Raw genomic sequence first — 21,889 nt, 5'->3', positions numbered from 1 at the left:
GAGAAAATCCAAACCAAGAAAAACACCCCTTTCCCTTCCAGTCCCCACTTCTACCCTTAGAAAAAAAAGAATAGCAGCAGGATCCAGAAGCTTCGTCCTTTAGGTCCCAGAGATTTTCCTCTGGTAGACCTAGGAGAAGCCTCTCTTCTCCTGGGCCGCGTGGGTGAGATGGGTGGGGTGCCCCAGAATTTTCCTTCCTGGCAGAGAGTTCTGGGGGTCTGAATGCCCTCAACTCGTTTCTGTGTCCCTCTGCTGTCACAAAGAACCCTCAGAGTGGAGCTGCTAAATTTCTCTGGAGAAAAACTCCAAGGACAGCACTCTCCCTCCCTCCTCTTCTCCGTCCCTCCCTCTCTCCTTCTTGGAGGGTGAAGACTGTGCGCCTCCATTTCTGTGGGATTTGCAGACTACACGATGCCAACATATCCAGACCTAGGCCTTCAGGGCCCAGAAGGGGCAACCAGCAGGCCAGCCCCTGGGAGCTGAGGATGATGGTCCTTCCCTGAGGATCAGTGGTGATGATGCTGCCCTCCATCCCATGAAACACCACCTACTCCACAGCACAGAGTCCATAGTCTCCAGTCCCAGATGTGTCCCAGAGGTGCTCCCGGAGCCCCCTTTACTAGGATAGGAAACGTCTGGCCTTCCCACTATGGATGAAGCAGTAGAGGCAGGGGGCAGCACTAGGGCACCTAGAATCCTCAGTCTGCACCACAGAACTATACTCCCTCCCTGTGGAGCCTGCCTTTACTCCCCCCACTTTCTTCTTGTGGGGTGTTCAGCAGGGCCCCTCCCTTAGCCTGAGACCCTGGTCTGCAGTCCTTAAAGTTTATGCATGAATCTGACTCTCCCCAGCTTTGGCCTAAAGCGCCTTTGGTTGGGGGATAACTTGGCAGACCGCCAGCTTGTCTGGGAAATTTCTCATCCCATGAACCATGAGTAAGGACAAAGATCTTTAGACACAAAGTCCTTTTCCCCCAAAATATTTTTAATTTTGCATGTTTGTCTCCAATAGTGAATAAAAAATGCTTAGAAAGTCATTACAAACAGTGTAGAATGGACAAGCAGCAGCAGAGTGCCTCAAACGCAGAAAGTTAAAAACATTTGCCATCTTCCCCATCTGCCTTGGATCAAAAGAGACTCGGTACTTGGATCAGAACTTCAGCTGGCCTGGGTCAGTCGGGCTTCTCATTTTCAGAATCTAGAAAACAAAACCACCACAAAGATTACAGTCCTGATCATAGGGTTGCCATTGACTTCTTTTTTGAGTGTGCCAATCTGCCATGAGATCTTGAGGCTCCTGGCAGAAACATGAAAAACCAACAACTCACTTGCATGAAGCCCAGTTATGGTGCTAATGACTGACACCAAATTGCATTCATACCAAGGCTCTCATAGATAAGTCCCAGGTTTTATGGACCACAAGAGAATGTGGTCTGTTCATGTTCATGGCCTGGGGACGGTCAGAAAAAAGGTCATTCCTAGGTCCCAAGACCACAAAACCATAATAATAGGAATTTCTTGACTCGCAACATTCTCAAGGGCTCCAGACTTCTCAGTCTAATGGCCAGAAGAGGTGTCTGCCACACAGCCAGAGACCCTTACCACCTTCTCTACTTCTCTTCTACAAGGCTTTATCTTCCTCATCCTTGGTTCCTCCAATTTGAGATATCAGAAACCAGAGCAGGAAGAGAAATACTTTGTTCAATTCTCTGATCCCCAGCCACCTTGCTGCCACATTCTGAGGTGAGCCATAAGCCAGTGTCCTGACAGTGCCACTGTCTCATTTACTGGAGCCGTAGACACTTCCTCTCTGAGGGGATCTTGTTCATTCTACGTCTACCTGGGCAACACCAGACCATCCCAGGAAACTAGTCATTCTACCCTACGCCAACAACAACAAAAATAACCTCAAATGCCTTTCGTAGCCCACTCATCTTTCACACTCCAACAACAGAAATCCAGTGTCTTGAGAATAGTGCCTCTCACATTTAGCAGGTTAAGAAGCACATGGTGACACAGTGGCAGGGGGAAAAGAAAGGTTGACCTGAACCACAGCTTGCACTTTGTCTCCCATCAACCTCTACTCGTGGTTAAAACCTACTAATGTACATCCAACCAAAACTGAGGAAAAAATCCTAGTGAAGGCACTTCTGAGTACAAGCAACATCTCTTGGGTCTGGGCCTTAGAGTATTACATCTCAGGTGGGCTTGCCAGCTTCCCATCAGCGACTGGGGATGTTGCCATAAAAGAATGGGGGTGGGGGTCATAAGCCTCATTTAATCAGTGAAGACTGGTCTCATCCCAGGGCAATACCATAAACCTGTCTCAGGGCAGTTCCCTTGGAAGACTAGAGAGCAAAATTGCACCAGGGGAATGAATGAAATAAGACCTAATCACAATCAGTCCAAGTCATTCCAAGAAGTCACAAGAGACAAGTCCACAGCAATCAGCCAACCATAAGATAAAGGCTCTAATCAAGAACGTTTACACTCTTCGTGACCCATATAAAAGGAGGCTCTCAGTCTGGGGTCGCAGAGGGTCCTAGTCCTCTGTGCTCTCATTAGAGCAATTGGGAACTCTCTACCATTACCACTCCAGCCAAGCAACCTTAAACAGGCATTTAACCAGCTGCCAAAGCCTGGTTCTCACCTACCATTAACTCCTCTCATGATTGCTAACCCAGAAGTCATCTTAGACAACTGACTTCAACGCCCCTCTTCCAGGACAATACCTTCTTTAACGGGACATACAGGACTCGCCAGGTACCAGCAGGCAAACACCAACCACTGCCCTGCACACCCAGTGATGGAGCAGGCCTACAAGACTCCCAATACCAAATTGATGTAGATTTTTGTTTTTTGAAAGAGAGGAGGGCAGATCCATCTCAAAGTGGTCTTCTTGGAGGTCAGAGGGGGTTGGGGATGAGGACAAATGCAAGCCTACCGATTGATTCTTCCCTGCGGCTTCCTGCTGCACTCGTGTTTCATGGACTGACTGGGTCTGTGCCGGATAAAGGATGGCCAAGGCTCTATTTTATTTGGAAAAAAATGCACAAAAGCTCCACAACTTCTAAATAAATTCAGCACCTGAAAAAGGAAACTGGAGGGCTCTGTACAGAAGAGACAAATTGGTGATTCAAAATTTTAAATAACTCTACTCATAGTGCATTTGGTAGGATGTAGGCAGACACACAAACCCTCCCTCCCACCTTCATGTGGCTGAGCTCCATGTCCAGCCTCGGGAGCTGACTGCTGACTGGCCAGAGCTGGAGAGAAAGGGGGATCCTTCAGGAAGGGAGGATTGTCCCAATATCCACCTCAATTCTGACAACTGTTATTCCTTTGCTTCCCTGTCTGAGCTGATGGAAGTATTCAGAATTACCAGCTGGGAGTGAGGGTACTCTTGAAACTTCATGACAATAAGAATGATAATAACAATACTTGTGGCATTTTTTAAGCACTTACTATGTGCTAAGGCATTGTTCTAAGCGCTACGGTGGATGGAAGTAAATCGGGTTGGACATAGTCCCTGTCTCACATGGGGCTCATAGTCTTAATCCCATTTTACAGTTAAGGTAACAGGTACAGAGAAGTGAAGTCACTTGCCCAAGGTCACATAGCAGACATGGATTAGAATCCAGGTCCTTCTGAATCCTAGGCCTGTGCTCTTATCCACCATGTCATGCTATTCTAGACTGTAAGCTTGTCTTTAGACTGTAAGCTCGTTGACAGGTATTGTGTCTGTTTATTGTTGTAATGTATTTTCCCAAGTACAGTGTTCTGCACACAGTAAGCACTCAATAAATACTATTGATTGACTGATTCTGGACTGGAATGCCAGCACTCTTCATAACTGATAGACAATTACTCCCCCCTACCATCCTTCAAAGCCTTATTGAAGGCACATCTCCTCCAAGATTCCTTCCCTTACTAAGCCCTCCTTTCCTTTTCTCCCACTCCTTTCTGCATCACTTTGACTTGCTCCCCTTATTCATCCCCCCTTCCCAGCTCCACAGCACTTATGTACAAATCTGTAATTTTATTTATTTAAATTAATGCCCATCTTCCCCTGTAGACTGTAAGCTTGTTGTGGGCAGGGAATGTGCCTGTTATATTTTATATTGTACTCTTCCAAGCACTTTAGTACAGTACTCTGCATGCAGTAAGCGCTCAAAAAATATGACTCACTGACTGACTAGTTGCTTCTCTAATCCTCACCAGCAACTTCACCAATAGCAATAAGAACACTATAAAGAGGAAAATTTTTTTTTTCAGGGATGATTTATGTCCTTCTTACTGGAATCTATAATTTCTTGGTGTTCTAAAATGAACACAACACCAATAACTTCAACTCTCTCAGACAGAGAGCGTGGCTCAGTGGAAAGAGCCTGGGCTTCGGAGTCAGAAGTCATGGGTTTGACTCCCGGCTCTGCCACTTGTCCGCTGTGTGACTGTGGGAAAGTCACTTAACTTCTCTGGGCCTCAGTTCCCTCATCTGTAAAATGGGGATTAACTGTGAGCCCCACGTGGGACAACCTGATTACGCTGTATCTACCCCAGCGCTTAGAACAGTGCTCTGCACATAGTAAGCACTTAACAAATACCAACATTATTATTATTATTATTATATATGTGTGTGTGTGTATTCACACACACACACACATAAATATAGCTGCAGTTGTTGTGGGTGCTAATATATATGTGTAATATACATTATAATTATATATATATATATATATACACACATACATATCTGTATACATATATTTGAAAGAAAAAGAACTGGGAGTTGAGAATATTTAAAGAAAAATAACCTCTTGTCCTTCCTCCCCTCTAAATAGTTAAGCTGGCCTAAGATTTAGATGGGGTAGGAGAAAGAAAAAGATTTTTTTCACGCTGTTTTCAAGCACAAAATGTTTATTTTTCTCCTTAATAAATACAATCTCTTGGGATCTTGAGCCACTGCTTCATTGTATAAGGATAGAACAGGCAATAGTGACTCAACCGTAGGATCATGAAAGCTAAAGGAGAAATGGTGTGAAAACATTTTTTTTCCCATGTTGGCTCATGAAGCATACAGACATGAATCTAAAAACAAATAAATTAAAGTTACAGGTCACAGAGAACAGAAATCTCTTGCTACAGTACTTTGCACAGGCAGAAGACTCTGCATAATTATCGCTATAAAAGTCAATTCTCTCTGAATTGATGGAATATTATATTCAAAGGGTACAAACGAAATAATTTAGACAGTTGTAATAATGATCTAAAGTACAATAGAACTATACAATTCACATGTTGGCAGCCCAAGACATTCTGCCTTCCAGAGGGAGTATAAAACATTGTCGCAATAAGAGATTAAGAACAATGTGCCTTCGTGACTGACCTTGTAATATTTCTTTATCCTGTGCCCGCAAAGTTTCCCAGGTAGTGCTGCTCTTAGTTAAAATGAAACTTACCAAAAGCAAACAAATCAAGCTTTAATGTTTACCTGGTGGTTTTTAGACTGGAAGGTGAGACGGTGTCTACGTGCCCTAAGATGGATCAAAAGCAACTTCCAAATGAGGGAGAAGAAGAGAGACAATGAAGGGTGTCCACACTCTTTACGGCGCCCATGGATTTAAAAGGAAGAAAAGCCCAGCCATATCACCTAGTCATATTGTTTTGAACTGAGAGGTTGATTGGTCAGGAAGGAAAGCAGAAGTGCCATTTGAAATTCCCTTTCTACATCAATACTGTTGGCCCTGTAGAAACAGAGAAGTATGCACATGTGCCATGCAAGTGTTCAGAGCAATCCAGAGGGACCGCCTTCTCTCAGGGGGCCTCTGGTTGGACTCTTGCCAATGAAACACATGTAGACTCAAAATCAAACTGGGATTATGGACATCCTTTGGTTAAAGCATAATGAGTTTTGTCCCACAGGGAAATCAAAGGTAACTGTTCTTGTTCAGCCCAGGTTTTGTTACTGCCAAAACGTTGTCACCTGCGTTACCAAGAGACCACATCCCAGAAAAGACTCACACGGTGCACTGCGGCTCTCTGTCCTTTTATACACACAATCTCTTTCATACCTCCTGTATATGCTCCTAGGAAGAAGCATTTTATTCACTTAGATCTTATTTATTATGTAAACTCAAGCATTTTTTTTTAGTGTTAAGCATTTTTTTTGCATTTGCCACTCTTAAAATGTTCAAGTTAACCACTGATGGAGATAAAAAGGCATTTACAGCAAAAAAAGGAACGCAAAGGAGATTCTAAATAATTTCAGCTTCAAATGTGTAAACCATCAATCCCTTTGCAACTTAAAAATTAAGACGAGACATTTTAAACTTGCAAGCTGACTATAAATCAAACACACCTTTCAAATATATATTTTTTTACATCTCTTTCCAGTGGTGAACTGAAAAGCTTGAATTCAAGGCACTGAACTTCTGCAAGGTGAATACAATGTTCTAATCATCAATTCACGTACATTAAATTTTTTTTGTTTAAAGACTGCAAGTGTCAAACACTAGAACATAAGTTGAAGAACAAAGTGTCTTTAGCAATGAATTAAGCAAATATTGCCATAAACAAACTACCTTGTGAATCGTCTCACAGTGATTGCTTGATGTAGTGTATGGCTATTAGGTCTGAACGAGAGGTGAGTAGAAGAACCGAACCTATTCAAAAAGATGACATCTTCAGGCTCAAATACTTTTTGCAATTTTTTTTAAAATTTTGATTTATTATCAGAGGACGGACCAAAGTTATATGATTCTCAAGTTGTGGCTAGATGTAGGTGAGTTGCCAGCAGGCTTCTGCAGAGACGCTGGAAACATCTGCAAGCCTGTTTGGCCCATGTTCTGGTCTCCTCCAATCCTAGGCTGGCCCACATAGCCCTGCCACTGGGGGCCAAACCCAGGTGCTGGGAACACACTTCCATATTGACAAAGAGGCATCACATAAGGTGTTACTGGGCCAGAGAAGGTAGTACCTGGCATAGGCACTGGCTGGGCTGGTGACACTCCGGGAGTTAACACCGTTGACCTAGTCGCTGGAACAAAATGCTTTTCCCCCACAGTTATTCTGCCTGATTTAACCTACAAAACACAAATCCACATAAAGAGATTATGCTCAGGTTTGCCTGTCAGGGTGGGAGCAACTGATTTATGGCTCCTAGGGACATTCATGGGATAGGCCATGGGCCTGGGAGACAGAGGACCTGGGTTCTGACCACAGCTCCACCACTTGCCTGCTGTATGACCTTGGTTAAGTTACTTAACTTCTCTTGGCCTTGGTATTCTCCTCTTTAGAATGGGGATTCAATGCCTGTTCTCCCTGCCACACAGACCATGAGCCTCATGTGGAACAGGGACAGGGTCTGATCCGATTATCTTGTATCTGCCCTGGTGCTTAGTACATAGTAAACACTTAACAAATCCCATTATTACCACTTACAGAAGTGTGTGATATCAAGAACACCATTATTCTATTGTACTTGGAGCCCACTGCTCTCTACTGGTTTACCTCCTGGATGGCAGGATCTGATGATAAGTATCACATGATATCCTTCCACCATGACCTCATGTAGCTCTTTTTGCCTCCGTAAAAGTCATTCCAGGCTGATGACCCATTGGAAAACTCACCCCGACAAGCTTTTGGAAGTTTTACCTGGCCTCCCTCTCCCTTGAATTGCCCAGAGAGGAGAGAACAGGGTTCTCATTATCTGGCCTGGGCAAACAAGGCAGTTACAAAGGTGTCATGTTAAAGCCCAATTGTTTGCTGCCAACTGCACTGCAGGACAACTTGTAACTTAAACCTGCCCAACCCTGGCACAAAAATTCTGAGAGTTGAAAACTAAATTGAACACCAGAACCTAATGGCCCAAATGCCCACAGAAGGAATTATATATAAGCAGTTTGGCTTAGTGGAAAGAGCACATGCTGGGCTTGGGAGTCAGAGGTCCTGGGTTCTAATTCCGGCTCCGCCACCGATCAGCTGTGTGACTTTGGGCAAGTCCCTTGACTTCTCTGTGCCTCAGTTACCTCATCTGTAAAATGGGGATTAAGACTGTGAGCCCCACGTGGGACAACCTGATTGCCTTATATCTACCCCAGCACTTAGAACAGTGCTCGGCACATAGTAAGCACTTAAATACCATAATTATTATCAATTATTATTATTATATATATAGTATATGATATGTATATCATATTGAGATTGTCATTTCTAGAGTGTCTCAACTTTCCCTCAATTGTCCTAGCACTTATCCTTGGTTTTAAAATGAATACTGGTGAGCAAGGCAAGGGGAAGAAAGCAGTCAGTCCTGCTCTGTAGGGGCCAGGTGAAGTGCTTCACTTCACAAGGCTTGCCCTAAACTGGAGACTCACTGGCTTAGTGGGAACTGAGAGCTTGACTGGCCGATGAAAAGAGCCTAGCACCGGCTGGGGTTAAGAGGCCACAACTGGATACAGTGTTTCACTCAATTTGGGCTCAGATGCAGGGACTCCACCAGGCTCAAAATCAGTAAAATCCACTGTGGCTATCAGGCCACACAACCAACCAGAGATCCTGTTCAAAAGTGGATAGCAAGTGTCCTCTAGGCATGGAGGGAGAAACCAATGACGTGCACCTGAGCAAATACATGGGCTGTTTTTCTGGATTCACACACACATACACACACACACACAAACCCCACCCCACCCAGGAGGGGGAACCAAGGCCATTTAGGTTTTGAGCAAGAAATAGCCCAGAATGCGGCCAGCAGCCTGCTTCAGGGCAATGCAACTCTGCAAGGCACTTGAGCTAGAGTACACAACACAATGCAAGCTTCTAGGCGACAAGAGACTTAATGCTACCTTCCTGTTCCAGCTATTGAGGCAGTTGAGGTCTGTACAGTGCCAGCTGTGCCATTAGCCAGACATTTAAACTATTCCACTCATTCAAAAGGAGCCGAAGCAGTACGGTCCCTCTGTAATAATAATAATGTTGGTATTTGTTAAGCGCTTACTACATGCAGAGCACTGTTCTAAGCGCTGGGGTAGATACAGGGTCGTCAGGTTGTCCCACGTGAGGCTCACAGTCTTCACCCCATTTTACAGATGAGGGAACTGAGGCACAGAGAAGTGAAGTGACTCGCCCACAGTCACACAGCTGACAAGTGGCAGAGGCGGCATTCAAACCCATGATCTCTGACTCCGAAGCCCAGGCTCTTTCCACTGAGCCACACTGCTTCCCCAGCCACACTGCTTCCCCTGTATAGGCTCCTTCTATTCTTTCTTAACCACAATGACAAGGAACACGCCAAGATGTACTAGAATACTAACAAGAGCTTAGAACGGAAAGCCCACTCAAGGTCACAGTTACTCCTAATCCTTCCATTCTTCTCTCATAAGGCAGTTTCTCCCTTCTGATCACGTTGGTTGCCCTTCTCTAGATCTATTACATCCGTCCTGAAATAGTGGCAGAAAGTTCCATATGTTCCATGGTTTTATATAATGGCATTTTACCCTTTGTTTTCCCTTTGACTTTTTTGGGTGCTGCTGCATGGCACAGATCTTTTTCCTGAGTTGTGATAATCATGCATTATTGATTAGGATTTTTTTCGAGGTATTGTCTTGCATTTGCTCACAGTGATGCTCACCTACCAGTATTTTGGCCAACTCACTCGGATTTATGAGGTCTTCCTGCCATCTGAATGGCACATCACTCTCGCCATTGGATCCTTAGCTCACACCTTCCCTCTTGCTTATAACTCCCTCCCCCTTCATATCTGATTGACCACCACTCTCTTCACCTTCAAAGACCTGTGGGCAGGGAATGTGTCTGTTTATTGCTACATTGTTCTCTCCCATGCATTTAGTATGGTGCTTTGTACATAATAAGCGCTCAATAAATATGATTGAATGAATGAACCTATTAAAATCACATCTCTTCCAGGAAGCCTTACCTGACAATTCCTCAGCTCTCCCTATCTTCCCTCCCTTCTTCATCTATGTACCTCATCCCATACACTCCCAAGCACTTAGGTATTCACATGCCTCTCCCTCCCCATGCAGCACTTATGTACAGAGCCTTATACTTATACTCGCTTTCCCTATATGCAATTCATTTCATATATGCAATGTTTGTTTTCCCCACTAGATTGTAAACTCCTTGAGGGCAGGGATCATGTCTACTTACTCTATTGTATTCTCCCAAGTGCTTGGTACAGTGCTCCACACACAGTAAGTGTTCAATAAATTCCTTTGATTGATTGTTTTAGTACGGAGCCTGGGGGGGTGGGGGGGTGTGCCGCACTATTCACATACTAATACTACTACTATTAATAATAATAATAATAATGATGTTTGTTAAGTGCTTACTATATGCCAAGCACTTTACTAAGCACTGAGATAGATCTAAGATAAGCAGGTCCCACATGAGGCTCACAGTCTCCATAGGAGGGAAAACAGGTACTGAATCCCCATTTTGTAGATGAGGGAACTGAGGCACAGAGAGGTTAAGTGGTTTCCCCAAGGTCACACAGCAGGCAAATGGTAGACCTGTTATTAGAACCCAGGTCCTCTGATTCCCAGGCCCATGCTCTTTCCACATAACCATTTTGCTTCTACTACACTTTTCCTACCTCATTCATCCATACTCTGTTTCCCACCTTCAAGGCCAGCTTTTTATCCTTAAGAGAGCATTCCTTCCAATCTTGTTTTTGTTTTTGTTTTTAGCTTTTCAATTGAATCTGGTCAAAGACCTTTGGAAATCTAATTTGATGATGTGTATTGGCTCTGACTTCTACCCACATGCTTGTTGACCCTTTAGAGATCTGTAGCAGATTAGAAATGGGACATCTTACTCCTTCTACAAACTATGTTATCTTTCCAAGTGTTCAAAGATGCTAAAGTTAATTATCAATTCTACTTATTTCATCTGTGTTATATTGGCAAAGCACCAGACCCTTCTAGGTTCTGTGGCTGTTTGTAATAACAGGTTACACACTCTTGTCAGGAGTTCTGCAACTTCCCCCTTGAGTTTCTTCATTACTCTCTGGTGGATGCCAACTGGTCCCACAGATTTGTTTTCACCTATTTTATGTTGGGTCACCACATTTTGATCCAGTTCCTCTGACTTGTCTGCTTCAAAAGAGAGTTTGCTAATAAGACTATCTTTGCCACCTTCCTCAGTAAATTCATTAATCAATTATATTTATTGAGTGCTTACTGTGTGCAGAGCACTGTAGTAAGTGCTTGGGAGAGTACAGCATAATAGAGTTGGTAGACACATTCCCTGCCCACAACGAGCTTACAGTCTAAGACTGACCTGAAATCACTGAGCTTTTTGTCCTTTTAATCTTTGTGCATCTTTTACCCCACAATGGTCAAGTGCCTTCAATGATCTCCTAGTGGGCTTCCCGCTTTCAATATATTTGAAGAATATATTGCTATTATGTTCAATTGAAAGCAGCAGACACTTGCAGCTGGTCACCCACTTGGCTAAAATCAAGAAAGCCTCCTTCATGTTCTTACAGGGCAGCATATGGCAAGCCAAACAGCTGCTCTTTGTCCCAGGAGGTCACTCAGGAAGCTGTGATGAGTTGCAGTGATAACCTTGTAACAGCTCATGCTGCCTCACACAACTAATCAAACTCCAAATAAATTTGAGGCAAGGCAGGATATTACAAAAATAACTGCTTAAGTAGAGCTGGGAGGAGGGCAACATAAGAAGTGATTGATTTAAACCTCAAATCTACTAGTTCTGAAGAAAACTTCACCAATACAATTTGAAGCTAACCCTGAGAACCTTAATGAAATGAATGTTCATCCACTTTGTTGAATGCATTCTTTATGTTTGTTGAAGCAGAAATCAATACTGTTGAAGCAGAAATCAACACTTGAAGAACTCTCATGCTGACATAAAATCCGTTGGTCACAGATTTTACATCAGCATGAAAATTCTTTAAGTTTTGATTTCTACTGCCTATCTCTTTTGGGTCTCACTGAACTGCTAAGAAACTCCACCTGGAGTTACTCTCAGCCCAGCATTCACTTGTTTTTTGACCTGCATCCAAGAGGGTTGAGGGAAAATGTGGACCATCGGTTCTTAAGGTCTACCTTGGAAAAGGAATGTGGTTGAAGGACTTTCTCTCTCTTTCATGCTACCCACCATTGGAGAACTGGTCTGGGCAATAAAACCCCTGCCAGCTTGCACATCTGTTTCCCCAAGAGCAGGTATCTGACATGTTATGGGGGACTTCCAGTTTGACTGGCTGATATTCAGGATCACAGAAGTGCAAACATTTCACCTGGTAGACTGTTCTTAATATCTTTCTGCCAAAATAATCTGGTTAAATGCCATGGGCACCCTCTCAATGCTTTTCTTTCCAAGTGACCCTCCTTTTATAGGCCCATCTAGTGCTTCTTGACCTTCCCACCATCCCCAGGCTATTACTTGCTACAGGGTCCTCCATTGCTCATCCTACAACTGCTGGTTTAGAGGAAAACCATATGAGCCCGTAAAGATTCCACCTCAGGTAATGATGCACTAGGTGAGCAGGAACTGTGAGAACCACGATTAGATGGCTAGTCACCAAAGTAACAGCTCAGCATTGAAACATTAATCATCTGGCTACTTATGATTCAGATTTCAAAGGTCTCAAATCACCTTCACTTTATGAATGCTAGTCAAAGAAGGCAAAATTACACTTTTTAATTTATATAGTTTTTTTATGTGAGTAGGCAATGTTGTTCCGATTCTCGATAAAACCTGAAATATTTCCATGTACAGTCAGGGGTCCTGGGTTCCAATCCCAGCTCTGCCACATGCCAACTGTATGATCTGGGGCAAGTCAATTCACTTCCTTCTGCCTCAGTTACCTCATCTGTAAAAATGGGTATTCAATACCTGCTCTCCCTCTTACTTAGTCTGTGAGCCCTGTGTGGGACAGGGACTGGATCTGACCTGATTATGTTGCATCTTCCCCAGTGCTTAGAACAGTGCTTGACACAAAGTAAGGGCTTAAAAATACCACAATTATTACCAATGGCATTACATGCCTTATTTATCATCCTAGATTTCTGAGAGCTACTCTGAAGAGTTGATTTGCTGCAAAACTGCCTCTAGAATGACTCAATTCCATGTCTAAAAGCTTCCTGAGGCAACCAGATATCTTGACATACATTATTCCCCAGTTGAGCTTCTAAGATTGAAATGGATTTAAAGGGAGAATTTATGGGGGTAGAAAGACTGCAATGGCAAAGTCACCAGGGAACAGATCTTTTGATGAAAATTTAGCCAGGTTGCCAGGGATTTAGGCCCATAATACAGGGCAGATATTCATTTTCACATCTCATTACAAAAGAACATCCTCAGGTCTTCTCATCAATTCTCTGTACTAGCTTTTAATGTGAACACTAAGTAAATAATTTACTGAGTTTTAAAAATTGAGCCATAGGGTATTATAGGGGTAACCAACTTTCTCCTTTCCTCATTCACATTTAGGTTATCAATCTGCGATTCACATTTATTGAGCTTTTGTGCCAGAGTATGTTCTAAGTGCTAATGGGAGTGGAGTAGATGTGAGGGACATGACCACAAGGAGCTACAAACCTAATGGAAGAGACCAACACACAGTGATTTACAGAAGTGCTTAAATCATACAGAATGCATATTGATATGTATCCAAGTGCAACATAAGTGGTTGTGAATGCAGAGGTTGCTGAGGTGGAGAAAAACTGTTGAGGTGAGAGGATAGTTGGGGAGAAGAAAACTAAATGGGGAGAGCTTCCTGGAGGATGTAGGATTATCAAAAGGAATAGTTTGAAGGTAATCCATTGGAGCAAATTGCACTGCGTGAAGTACTTCAATACTCTACTTGAGTGGGGTCCAGATATGATCTTTTAATGAGGCCAAATGGAAACTATTATATGCTGGGGAAACTCAGTGGTTTATGTTGCATGTAGGCAGTGAACTGAAGCACCTTTATTTTCCCTAAGACACACTGGAATCCCTTATCATAAATGTACCCTCTATTGAGAAAACTTGTCCCAAACATATCAGTCTCTATTTGTCCTTGGGACAGGTTTTAAGAGGATAAAGGAAAATACCTCTTGAATATATGCACTCACACACACACACACACATACAAACACACACACACTTACTCATCCTTACAACATCTACAGAGGTAATGAAGGGGGCATGTATTCTTTTTTTTATGGTATTTGCTGAGCACTTACTATGTGCCAGGCACTGTTCTAAGCACTGGGTATATATAAGACTAACAGATTGGACACATTCCTTGTCTCACATGGGGCTCACAGTTTTAATCCCCATTTTACAGATGAAGTAACAGGCACAGAGAAGTAAAGTGACTTGCCCAAGCTCACACATCAGGCAAGTGGTGGAGCCAGGATTAGAAACCCAGGTCCTTCTGATTTCTAAGGCTGTGCTGTTTCCACTAGGGCACACTGCTTCTTTCTATTCTTGTTTCTATATTTAGTGGGTAAACTGAATTCCAGAGAGGTGCTACGTAGCAATCCCAAGGTTAGTTAAACTATAAAGCAAGGGTTAGATCCCAGGTTCCTGAACATTCAGGCCATGGTGTTTCCCAGGAAAAGGAATTTAGTAGGGCAAGGATGTGATACATGTGTTCCCCCAAATTCCAGAATTTTCCATTGCTAAATTTATCTTGGACTTCTCCCCTCTTAGGTTAGTCATTTCCTTTAAGGTCAAGAAGGTGGCTGCTTTCCTCTATCTATAATTTATACCCACTAGATTGTAAACTCCTTGAAGGCAAGGATCATATCAACTAACTCTTGTTTTCTCCCACATGCTTAGTATGGTTCTCTGTGCATAGTAATCACACAATAAATACTATTGATTGGTTGTGGATGAGCATTCTTTTAAAGTCAAGGGGGATGGTGATGTGAAACAGAAGAGACAGCGGAGTAAGTTGAGTCTGTCAGAAAAGGAGGTGTTGAGCATGGGAATTTGTGCATTAAGTTGGTATTTGTTAAGCGCTTACTATGTGCTCAGCACTGTTCTAAGCGCTGGGGTAGATACAGGGTAATCAGGTTGTCCCATGTAAGGCTCATAGTCTTAATCCCCATTTTACAGATGAGGTAACTGAGGCACTGAGAAGTTAAGTGACTTACCCAAAGTCACACAGCTGACAGGTGGCGGAGCTGGGATTAGAACCCATGACCTCTGACTCCTAAGCCCAGGCTCTTTCCACTATGACACGTTGCTTCTCAGCATGACAGGAGGTTGGACAGGGAGGCCAAATTGGACACCATGGCCTGGGATAAGTGGAAGGGGGTCAAGAGATAGGCTGACTCTGTAGGGGGAAAGGAAGGTTTTGAGGGGATGGGGTATGTTGGAGAGAAGACTAGTTAGCAGGTTGTGTTTGTAGACTGTGTTTCAGAGTTGATGAGGTTAGAGATGGTACAATGACTAGAGATGATGAGATCCAGTGTGTGACCAAGCTGGTGAATAGGTGAGTTGAGGTGGAGCAGGAAGCTGGCAGAATTGAGGAATGAGAGGAGCGAAAGAAATTGTCCTACTTCCAACTTTTGGAGTCAAGAACTGGCATATAACAGCGATCACCAAATCTTTCCTCACTGACTGAGGGAGAAAGAAATCCAATACATTTTTTTAAGTTCAGGCAATACACTGATCAAGATAGCCTAACTGTCCCAATCAATCAATGGAATTTATTGAGCTCTCACTGTGCATAGAGCACTGTACTAAGTACTTGGGAGAGTACAATGCAACGGAGTTGGTAGACACATTCCCTGCCCACAGTGAGCTGACTCCAACATGGGCTGTCTTGTCTTTTCATGAACTTACAGTAAATCTTCTTTCATTGCTTTCAAAGTGACAAGCTATTGGGGTAGGCTGAGCAACACAAGTCTTAACCAGTATACGTTATTTGGGATTAAAGCCAACCTCTGCAGCCAAGATTACTTCCAAGAGACAAACAAAACCACATTCTTGCTCACTGAAAGGCAATGTGGGGCATGCAGTGGGATGGTGCCATTCCCTCAGCTCCATAAACTTTAGCATAGTCTCCCATGGCCTTCAGATCCTTAGTTTCACTAATTCTCCAAAGCAGCAGCACTTACTTGACATGGTTCATTCTGGGTTTGGGTGAGGGTTGCTTTGGCCTCCATGTCTTGCTTCTTTTGGTTTTGTTTCAGTTGGTTTAGAGAAGGCTTCAGTTGTGTAGATCCCACTGTTTTGATTGTCCACTCGTCAACTAGCTTGTGTAGATCATCTGTGAACGTCCCTTTCTTGTTGTTACTGTTATTCAGCTGCCCCTGGACTTTTATGGGTGTTGGAAGTGGCTCTGGGGCTGTGACAAGACTGTTGGTAGATGATCCTAGAAAATTACACACAAAAGTAGGGGAGGGAGGAAGGAAAGGAGGGAGGGGGAGGGTAAGTCACATAGTTAATTCAAAGGCCATTTTGCTGCTTGATACACACTTATTCTCTGATGACTGAAACAGTCTCATTCTGCTCTGGAGAACATTTTTGTTTCAAGAGTTGGTCTTAAGAAATAGGTCTACATTTTCAAGTTTTGAGCTATGTCTTAATTTGGCTCTCTCAGCTAGGGGGAAAAGGAATAAATTTGAACAATTCCTCACCAAACTTTAACCACTTCCCCCTGGTAACAAGTTGAATCTGCTTTGTCTACAATAGGTGTTGAGGGATCCTTAGCAAAATTGATTATGTTCAGAATGTACTGTGAGTTACTGGAATTCTGGTCTCAATGCAATGGACTGTCAGAATCCAATAACACTGGCAGGAACATTCTTTCAGTGTTTTGGTTTTTTTATCGTATTTGTCAAGCACTGTTTCTAAGCGTTGGGGTAGGTACAAGTTTATCAGGTTGGAGACATCCCCTGTCCCACATGGGGTTCACAGTGTTTTTTTTGAAAAGATGAAATACAACTGACCAGATGCTTTGTATCCCAATAGGTCCACATTCCCTAGTGATGTTGCACAACTCTGAACTTAATAAAGACCGTGAGGCAGTAGTTTGCCTTTTCTTGAGTATTAGCTACCACTTGGGAATTTTTGAAGCATATTGGTCCAAGGTATTCATTTGCCAGTATTAATGAACCTGGCATTCTTCCACAAACTATTCAAAGTTTAATACATAAGAAGGTGGAAGAGCACTAACATTTTGTGGGGAAAATCAACACCTGCATATCTAGTGCAACAGGGCTAAAAGAGAAACTGGACAAAGCCTAGGTGATTCCTTCCACATATTTGCTTGAAAGATAAATCAATGCAAGGATAGATACCTAAAGACCATCTCCTCAAGCAAACAGTTCAGAAATGTAATGTGCAATGAGTCTATTTTAGTGACTAGCAATTTACAAGCACAGACACAGATGTCTAGTTCTGTTAATATGAATATTTTAGCCCAGAACAATGTACTGGGCCCAGTCAGCCATTATCCATTAAATCCTGGATAGCTCACATCTTGGGTAGGCATTCCTCTTTATTGCTTCTAGGCAACACTTTTTTCCTGCAATTGGGGGAAAGGAATCAATGAATTATCTGTAATTTGTAGATTTGGGAAAAAAGTCCCTCTTATCAATGATATGACACATTCTGCAGCAGGAATGAGGGGGAAATGATCTAACTTTAGGGCCAGCAGCAAAATGGGAGCTGTACTGAAGCTTGAGATATGGTTCAGGAACAAGCCCAGCAGCTTGTTCTGATAAACACAGCAGAGAAGTCAGTTGGAATTGGAGCATGCAGGCAACCCAAATCATCCCAGGACATGCATTTGTTAAAAATTAAAATATGCCAACTCCTCATTAACATATAGCCTAGCCAGGAGAGGGTATCATGGGTGATCTCACAGGAATTAATACATTCTAGGCAAAAGAGAAAAACAGTCCATGCTACGAAGAAAATACAGAGAAACAAAACCAGATAGTTACTACTACTGTGCTCTTTGCCTAGGCATAGCCGTTTCAAGGTGGACCCTACAAGGTAAAATGATACAAGATAAGCACAGTTAGGCAGGACAGTACATATCTGCCAGACAAGCTACTGTACTTTTAAGCAAGAGTTATCAATATGCAAGGAAGAGCAGACAAAAAGTCAGCAGTTCAGAGAAAAGAGAAAAAAAAAAGCCTCAATTAACTGGGCAGCCAACACCTATGTTAAGAGCACAGGTTAACCAAAACTTTATTGACCGTGTCTGTGTGCCAAGAGTAAGATTCAAAAGCTTCAAGTCTGATTAGAGACATACATTTCAAAAATCTCCTTGGCTTTCACACACAGGATTTTTATTCCTACTCCAGTTAGGCAGGAAAACTGTATTCAATTAGTGACAATGGATTACAAGACCTAATTAAGCCAGCAGGATACGATTTAAAAGTTTGGTTTCACAAGTTCAAAAAGATACATTGTTCTGCAGGTTTCAGGCCAATTTTAAATGTTGCCTAATATGTGAGGATTTTTAAAAGCCTTCAGTATTTTGAATTTGTAAAGTGTAAGGCACAGAAGCATTTGGGAGGAGCTCATCCATGTTGAAAGCAGCAGAAGTTGAGGGGTGAGTGTGGGGGGGTGGGGATTAACAGTGAGAGGAAAAAGTTCTGTTACACAAGAGGAATCATTCAAATGAATGGAGAAGTTAAAGACGACAGGCTGATTTGAGCAGATAGGAATTTTCTGATCCTTCTGGACATGCTATCCTCCATCTGTACCCTACAAACAGAGGTTTCTGGATTAGTTTCCAAGTTTAGGAAAATTATGTGAAATTCTCAGGGTAGAACTGCTATTTTTTATGTGCGTGGACTCCTCAGACCATGGAGAAATGCACATATAAATTCCTATCATGACCAGGGTGGAAGAGAGGGAAAAGGACGAATTCATTCAAAGTGACTTTCTCCAAGGTCACTCAGCAAGGTAGAACAAATCCCAGAATTGAACCCAAGCTTTCTGACTTCCAGCCCATATGACTCTTGGAAAATAAACATTTTAGGTTTAAAGTCATCTCCTAAACAAAGGTCTGCCTGGGAATAAGGGAGATTGATTGTCGCTGCTTAATTTGTCCTGGGAGAGATGTCAGGAGTCTATAAGCCTTTGCTAGCCTAAGAAATGGCTGAGGTCACGAGTAGGGTGTTGGAAGGAAGAGGGGAGGGATATCGTAGAAGACCAGAAGGAGATGGAAGACTGAACTCACCTGGCATTAAGCACCCCATCCTTCCTGCCCTAGGGCTACAGCTGATCGGGCTCTGGCCAAGGTACCAAGGTTGAGCCCTGGCAAGCCCACACGAATTAGACCCTATCCCACAGGACTGCACATGCCCTCTCTCAACTGTCAAGCCAATCCTGCTACTTTCCTCTTCTATACTGCTCTGACTTCAGGGTGGGCTTTGTTTGTAATGGATACATAAGGAAAGAAAGCACCCACCATGCCCATGTAGAGGACTGGGGATCAAATATGTATGGGAGGATGGGGAAGAAGATGGGTTTCCCTTTCTCTCATGTCTGAAGATCCTTCTGAGGGCTGCCCAGGCTTCTAACGCAAGACGGATGTGGGATTTCAATCAGAATGCCTAGACCATAGAGCTCTAAGTGCATAGTACAATGCTCTGCACATAGTCAGGGTCAATAAACACCACTGACTGATTTATTTACTTGGGGATTCTCCCTGAGTTCAAGAATCGCAGGGCTGAAAGGATCTTAAGAATTCATCTGAGTCAGCCTTTTAGGCCGAGGAATGCCTAAACCATTTATGGCATTTGAGAGTCTATTCTTTTGTGTAATAATAACAATAGTAATTATGGTATCTGTTAAGCACTTACTATGTGCCAGGCACTGGGGTGAATAGAAGCAAATCAGAATGGACACTGTCCCTGTCCCACATGGGGCTCACAGTCTCAATCCCCATTTTACAGATGAGGTAACTGAGGCAGAGAGAAGTAAAGTGACTTGCCCAAGATCACATGGCAGACAAGTGGCAGAGACAGTATTAGAACCCATGACCTTCTGAACCCAGGCCCATGTTCTCTCCACTATGGCACGCTGCTTCCCTAGGGATCTCCAGGGATGGATCAGTCAATTAATCAATCAATGGTATTTATTGAGCTCTAATTGTGGGCAGAGCACTGTACTAAGTGTATGAGAGAGTACAATATATCAGAGTTGATAGACAGGTTCCCTGCCCACAGTGAGCTTACAGCCTAGAAGACTGTAAGGATGGATAGAGGATGGATATTCCAAGGCTGTTTTTGGTCCTGTTCCAGTGTTTAATCAACCTGACATGAAGCCTGGGATACTCATCCTTTTGCTCTCTGAGGTAAGGCTGACCTTGATATAGGGAGAAATGCCTTTCCAGCGATTTGTTTTAACAGAATCACTTAAACTAAGTTCCAATCCCCACTTCAGAATTAAGAAATCTATTTTTAACCACGTACTCGGTTTAAATGAACAGGGTAGGAAGGGACACATTTCTTGATGTGATTTCAGAAAGCCACAGCAGGAACTAGGAACAGAGCATACCCTACCTACTAATTTCAAATCTTTTGGTCATCTCTCTGTTTTTTAGCCTAATTAATTGTACACAAAACACATATACGTACACAGAAGAATTTGAAAAGTTGCTGATTTTGGTAGCCTAAATTTGACTGTGAAGAGTCTGATAAGAAATATAAATGCCATTTTTCAGTGTGTAGTAGATGCACACAAATAACAAACATGTTCTCACGAAAATGCAATTATTTTTGGAATCAATTTCTCACTCCAAGAATTAAAGCTAAATTTTTTTAAAATACCCTATTGGAATGGTGCCAAATTTGTCTCATTTGCAGTGCTTATTAATGGTGGAATTCTACAGGCCCTAATCATAGTTTTTGTTGGCAAATAGAGAAAAGCTTGGCATAGAGACATGTAATCCACTCTTTTTCATCTCATTATTAAACAAAGGTGCTATGCACTTCTCTTGAGGGATAGAGACACCTGAAAACAGTGACAGAGTCTGTGAGAAGGCTGAGGTTGCAAACCAGAACACAGATGATGCATATATTCTATATGGAAAGGACCTCATCTAATCAGCTACAAAAATACTTGTACTTACAAAAACACTTTCTTTTCAAATAGAAAGGATAAGACACATCCACATTACCATAAGTAAACATGAAGAGGTAGACTAGGTAGTAAAAACCAACACACTAGAAAGAAAAAAATACAAGACCTTGTGGTTTAGAGACAAACAGAAATACAGTTTAACTTTGAACTTAGACTCCCAACATGTTCTCACAGCAACTCTGCATTTAAGCTGTGATTCCATCCCTACTCTTCCAATATCATTAACTTTAGACTTTTAATATATGTCAAAACACCTGCACGGAGTACCAGCCTGTCCCATGTGAACTGTAAAATCAGAGATGCCTCAGAAAAGGTTGCTATGCTGTGTTTTCTTTCACTTCACTTAATATTTTCATCAGTGAAGAACAAAATATGCAATCCATAACACCACACTTATATATCCCCTCAATTTAAGGCTTCCATAAAGTTCCCGTATTTGACAGCTGGAAAACAAAAGTGCTTAGGCCATGTAAGCAAGAGAAGTTGTGTCTGTTCCTCCCTCATTAATAATGCTGGAAAATGAACTCTCCTACAGAGGATGAAGTAATTATTGTGAGACCTTCTCTATTATTTTGGCTATAATTTTAGAGTTAGGTCCCAGATAATCTCTCCCTCTGTTCAATTTAAAATGCGTCAGTAAATCAAAACACAAAACAGAAACATACCCATCCCACCCACTAAACAAACTGGCATTTTTCTCCCTAACCCTCAAAAGACACTTCCAAATTCTGAACCAGAGTTTTAAAAAGAGCAGAAATATTTAAAAGTGTCAAATGTAGCTGGGAATTTTCTATTAGACATC

General features: G+C 42.6%; 1 protein-coding gene across 7 annotated transcripts in view; it reads right to left on the bottom strand.

Annotated features, from left to right (window-relative positions):
• Positions 1 to 964: 964 nt before the first annotated feature.
• The window catches only part of WNK2 (WNK lysine deficient protein kinase 2), a 150,515-nt gene continuing 129,590 nt past the window's right edge, over positions 965 to 21,889 (bottom strand). For 5 of the 7 annotated variants that reach the window (XM_029050704.1, XM_029050702.2, XM_029050703.2 and 2 more), the window contains 3 exons: positions 17,931 to 17,975; positions 16,098 to 16,354; positions 4,900 to 7,082 (listed from right to left, as the gene is read on the bottom strand). In XM_029050704.1, the coding sequence (XP_028906537.1) occupies positions 6,750 to 7,082; positions 16,098 to 16,354; positions 17,931 to 17,975 (635 nt within the window). In that variant the 3' untranslated portion in view covers positions 4,900 to 6,749. Of the gene's footprint in view, positions 1,199 to 4,899; positions 7,083 to 16,097; positions 16,355 to 17,930; positions 17,976 to 21,889 lie in introns of those variants that run through there. The other 2 variants (XM_029050706.1, XM_029050705.2) reach the window with 2 other exon arrangements.

Source organism: Ornithorhynchus anatinus, chromosome X1 (assembly GCF_004115215.2).
Source record: "Ornithorhynchus anatinus isolate Pmale09 chromosome X1, mOrnAna1.pri.v4, whole genome shotgun sequence".
NCBI classification, from domain to species: domain Eukaryota; kingdom Metazoa; phylum Chordata; class Mammalia; order Monotremata; family Ornithorhynchidae; genus Ornithorhynchus; species Ornithorhynchus anatinus.
Note: the sequence above shows the minus strand (reverse complement) of the source record. Positions and strands in the feature narration are given on the sequence as shown.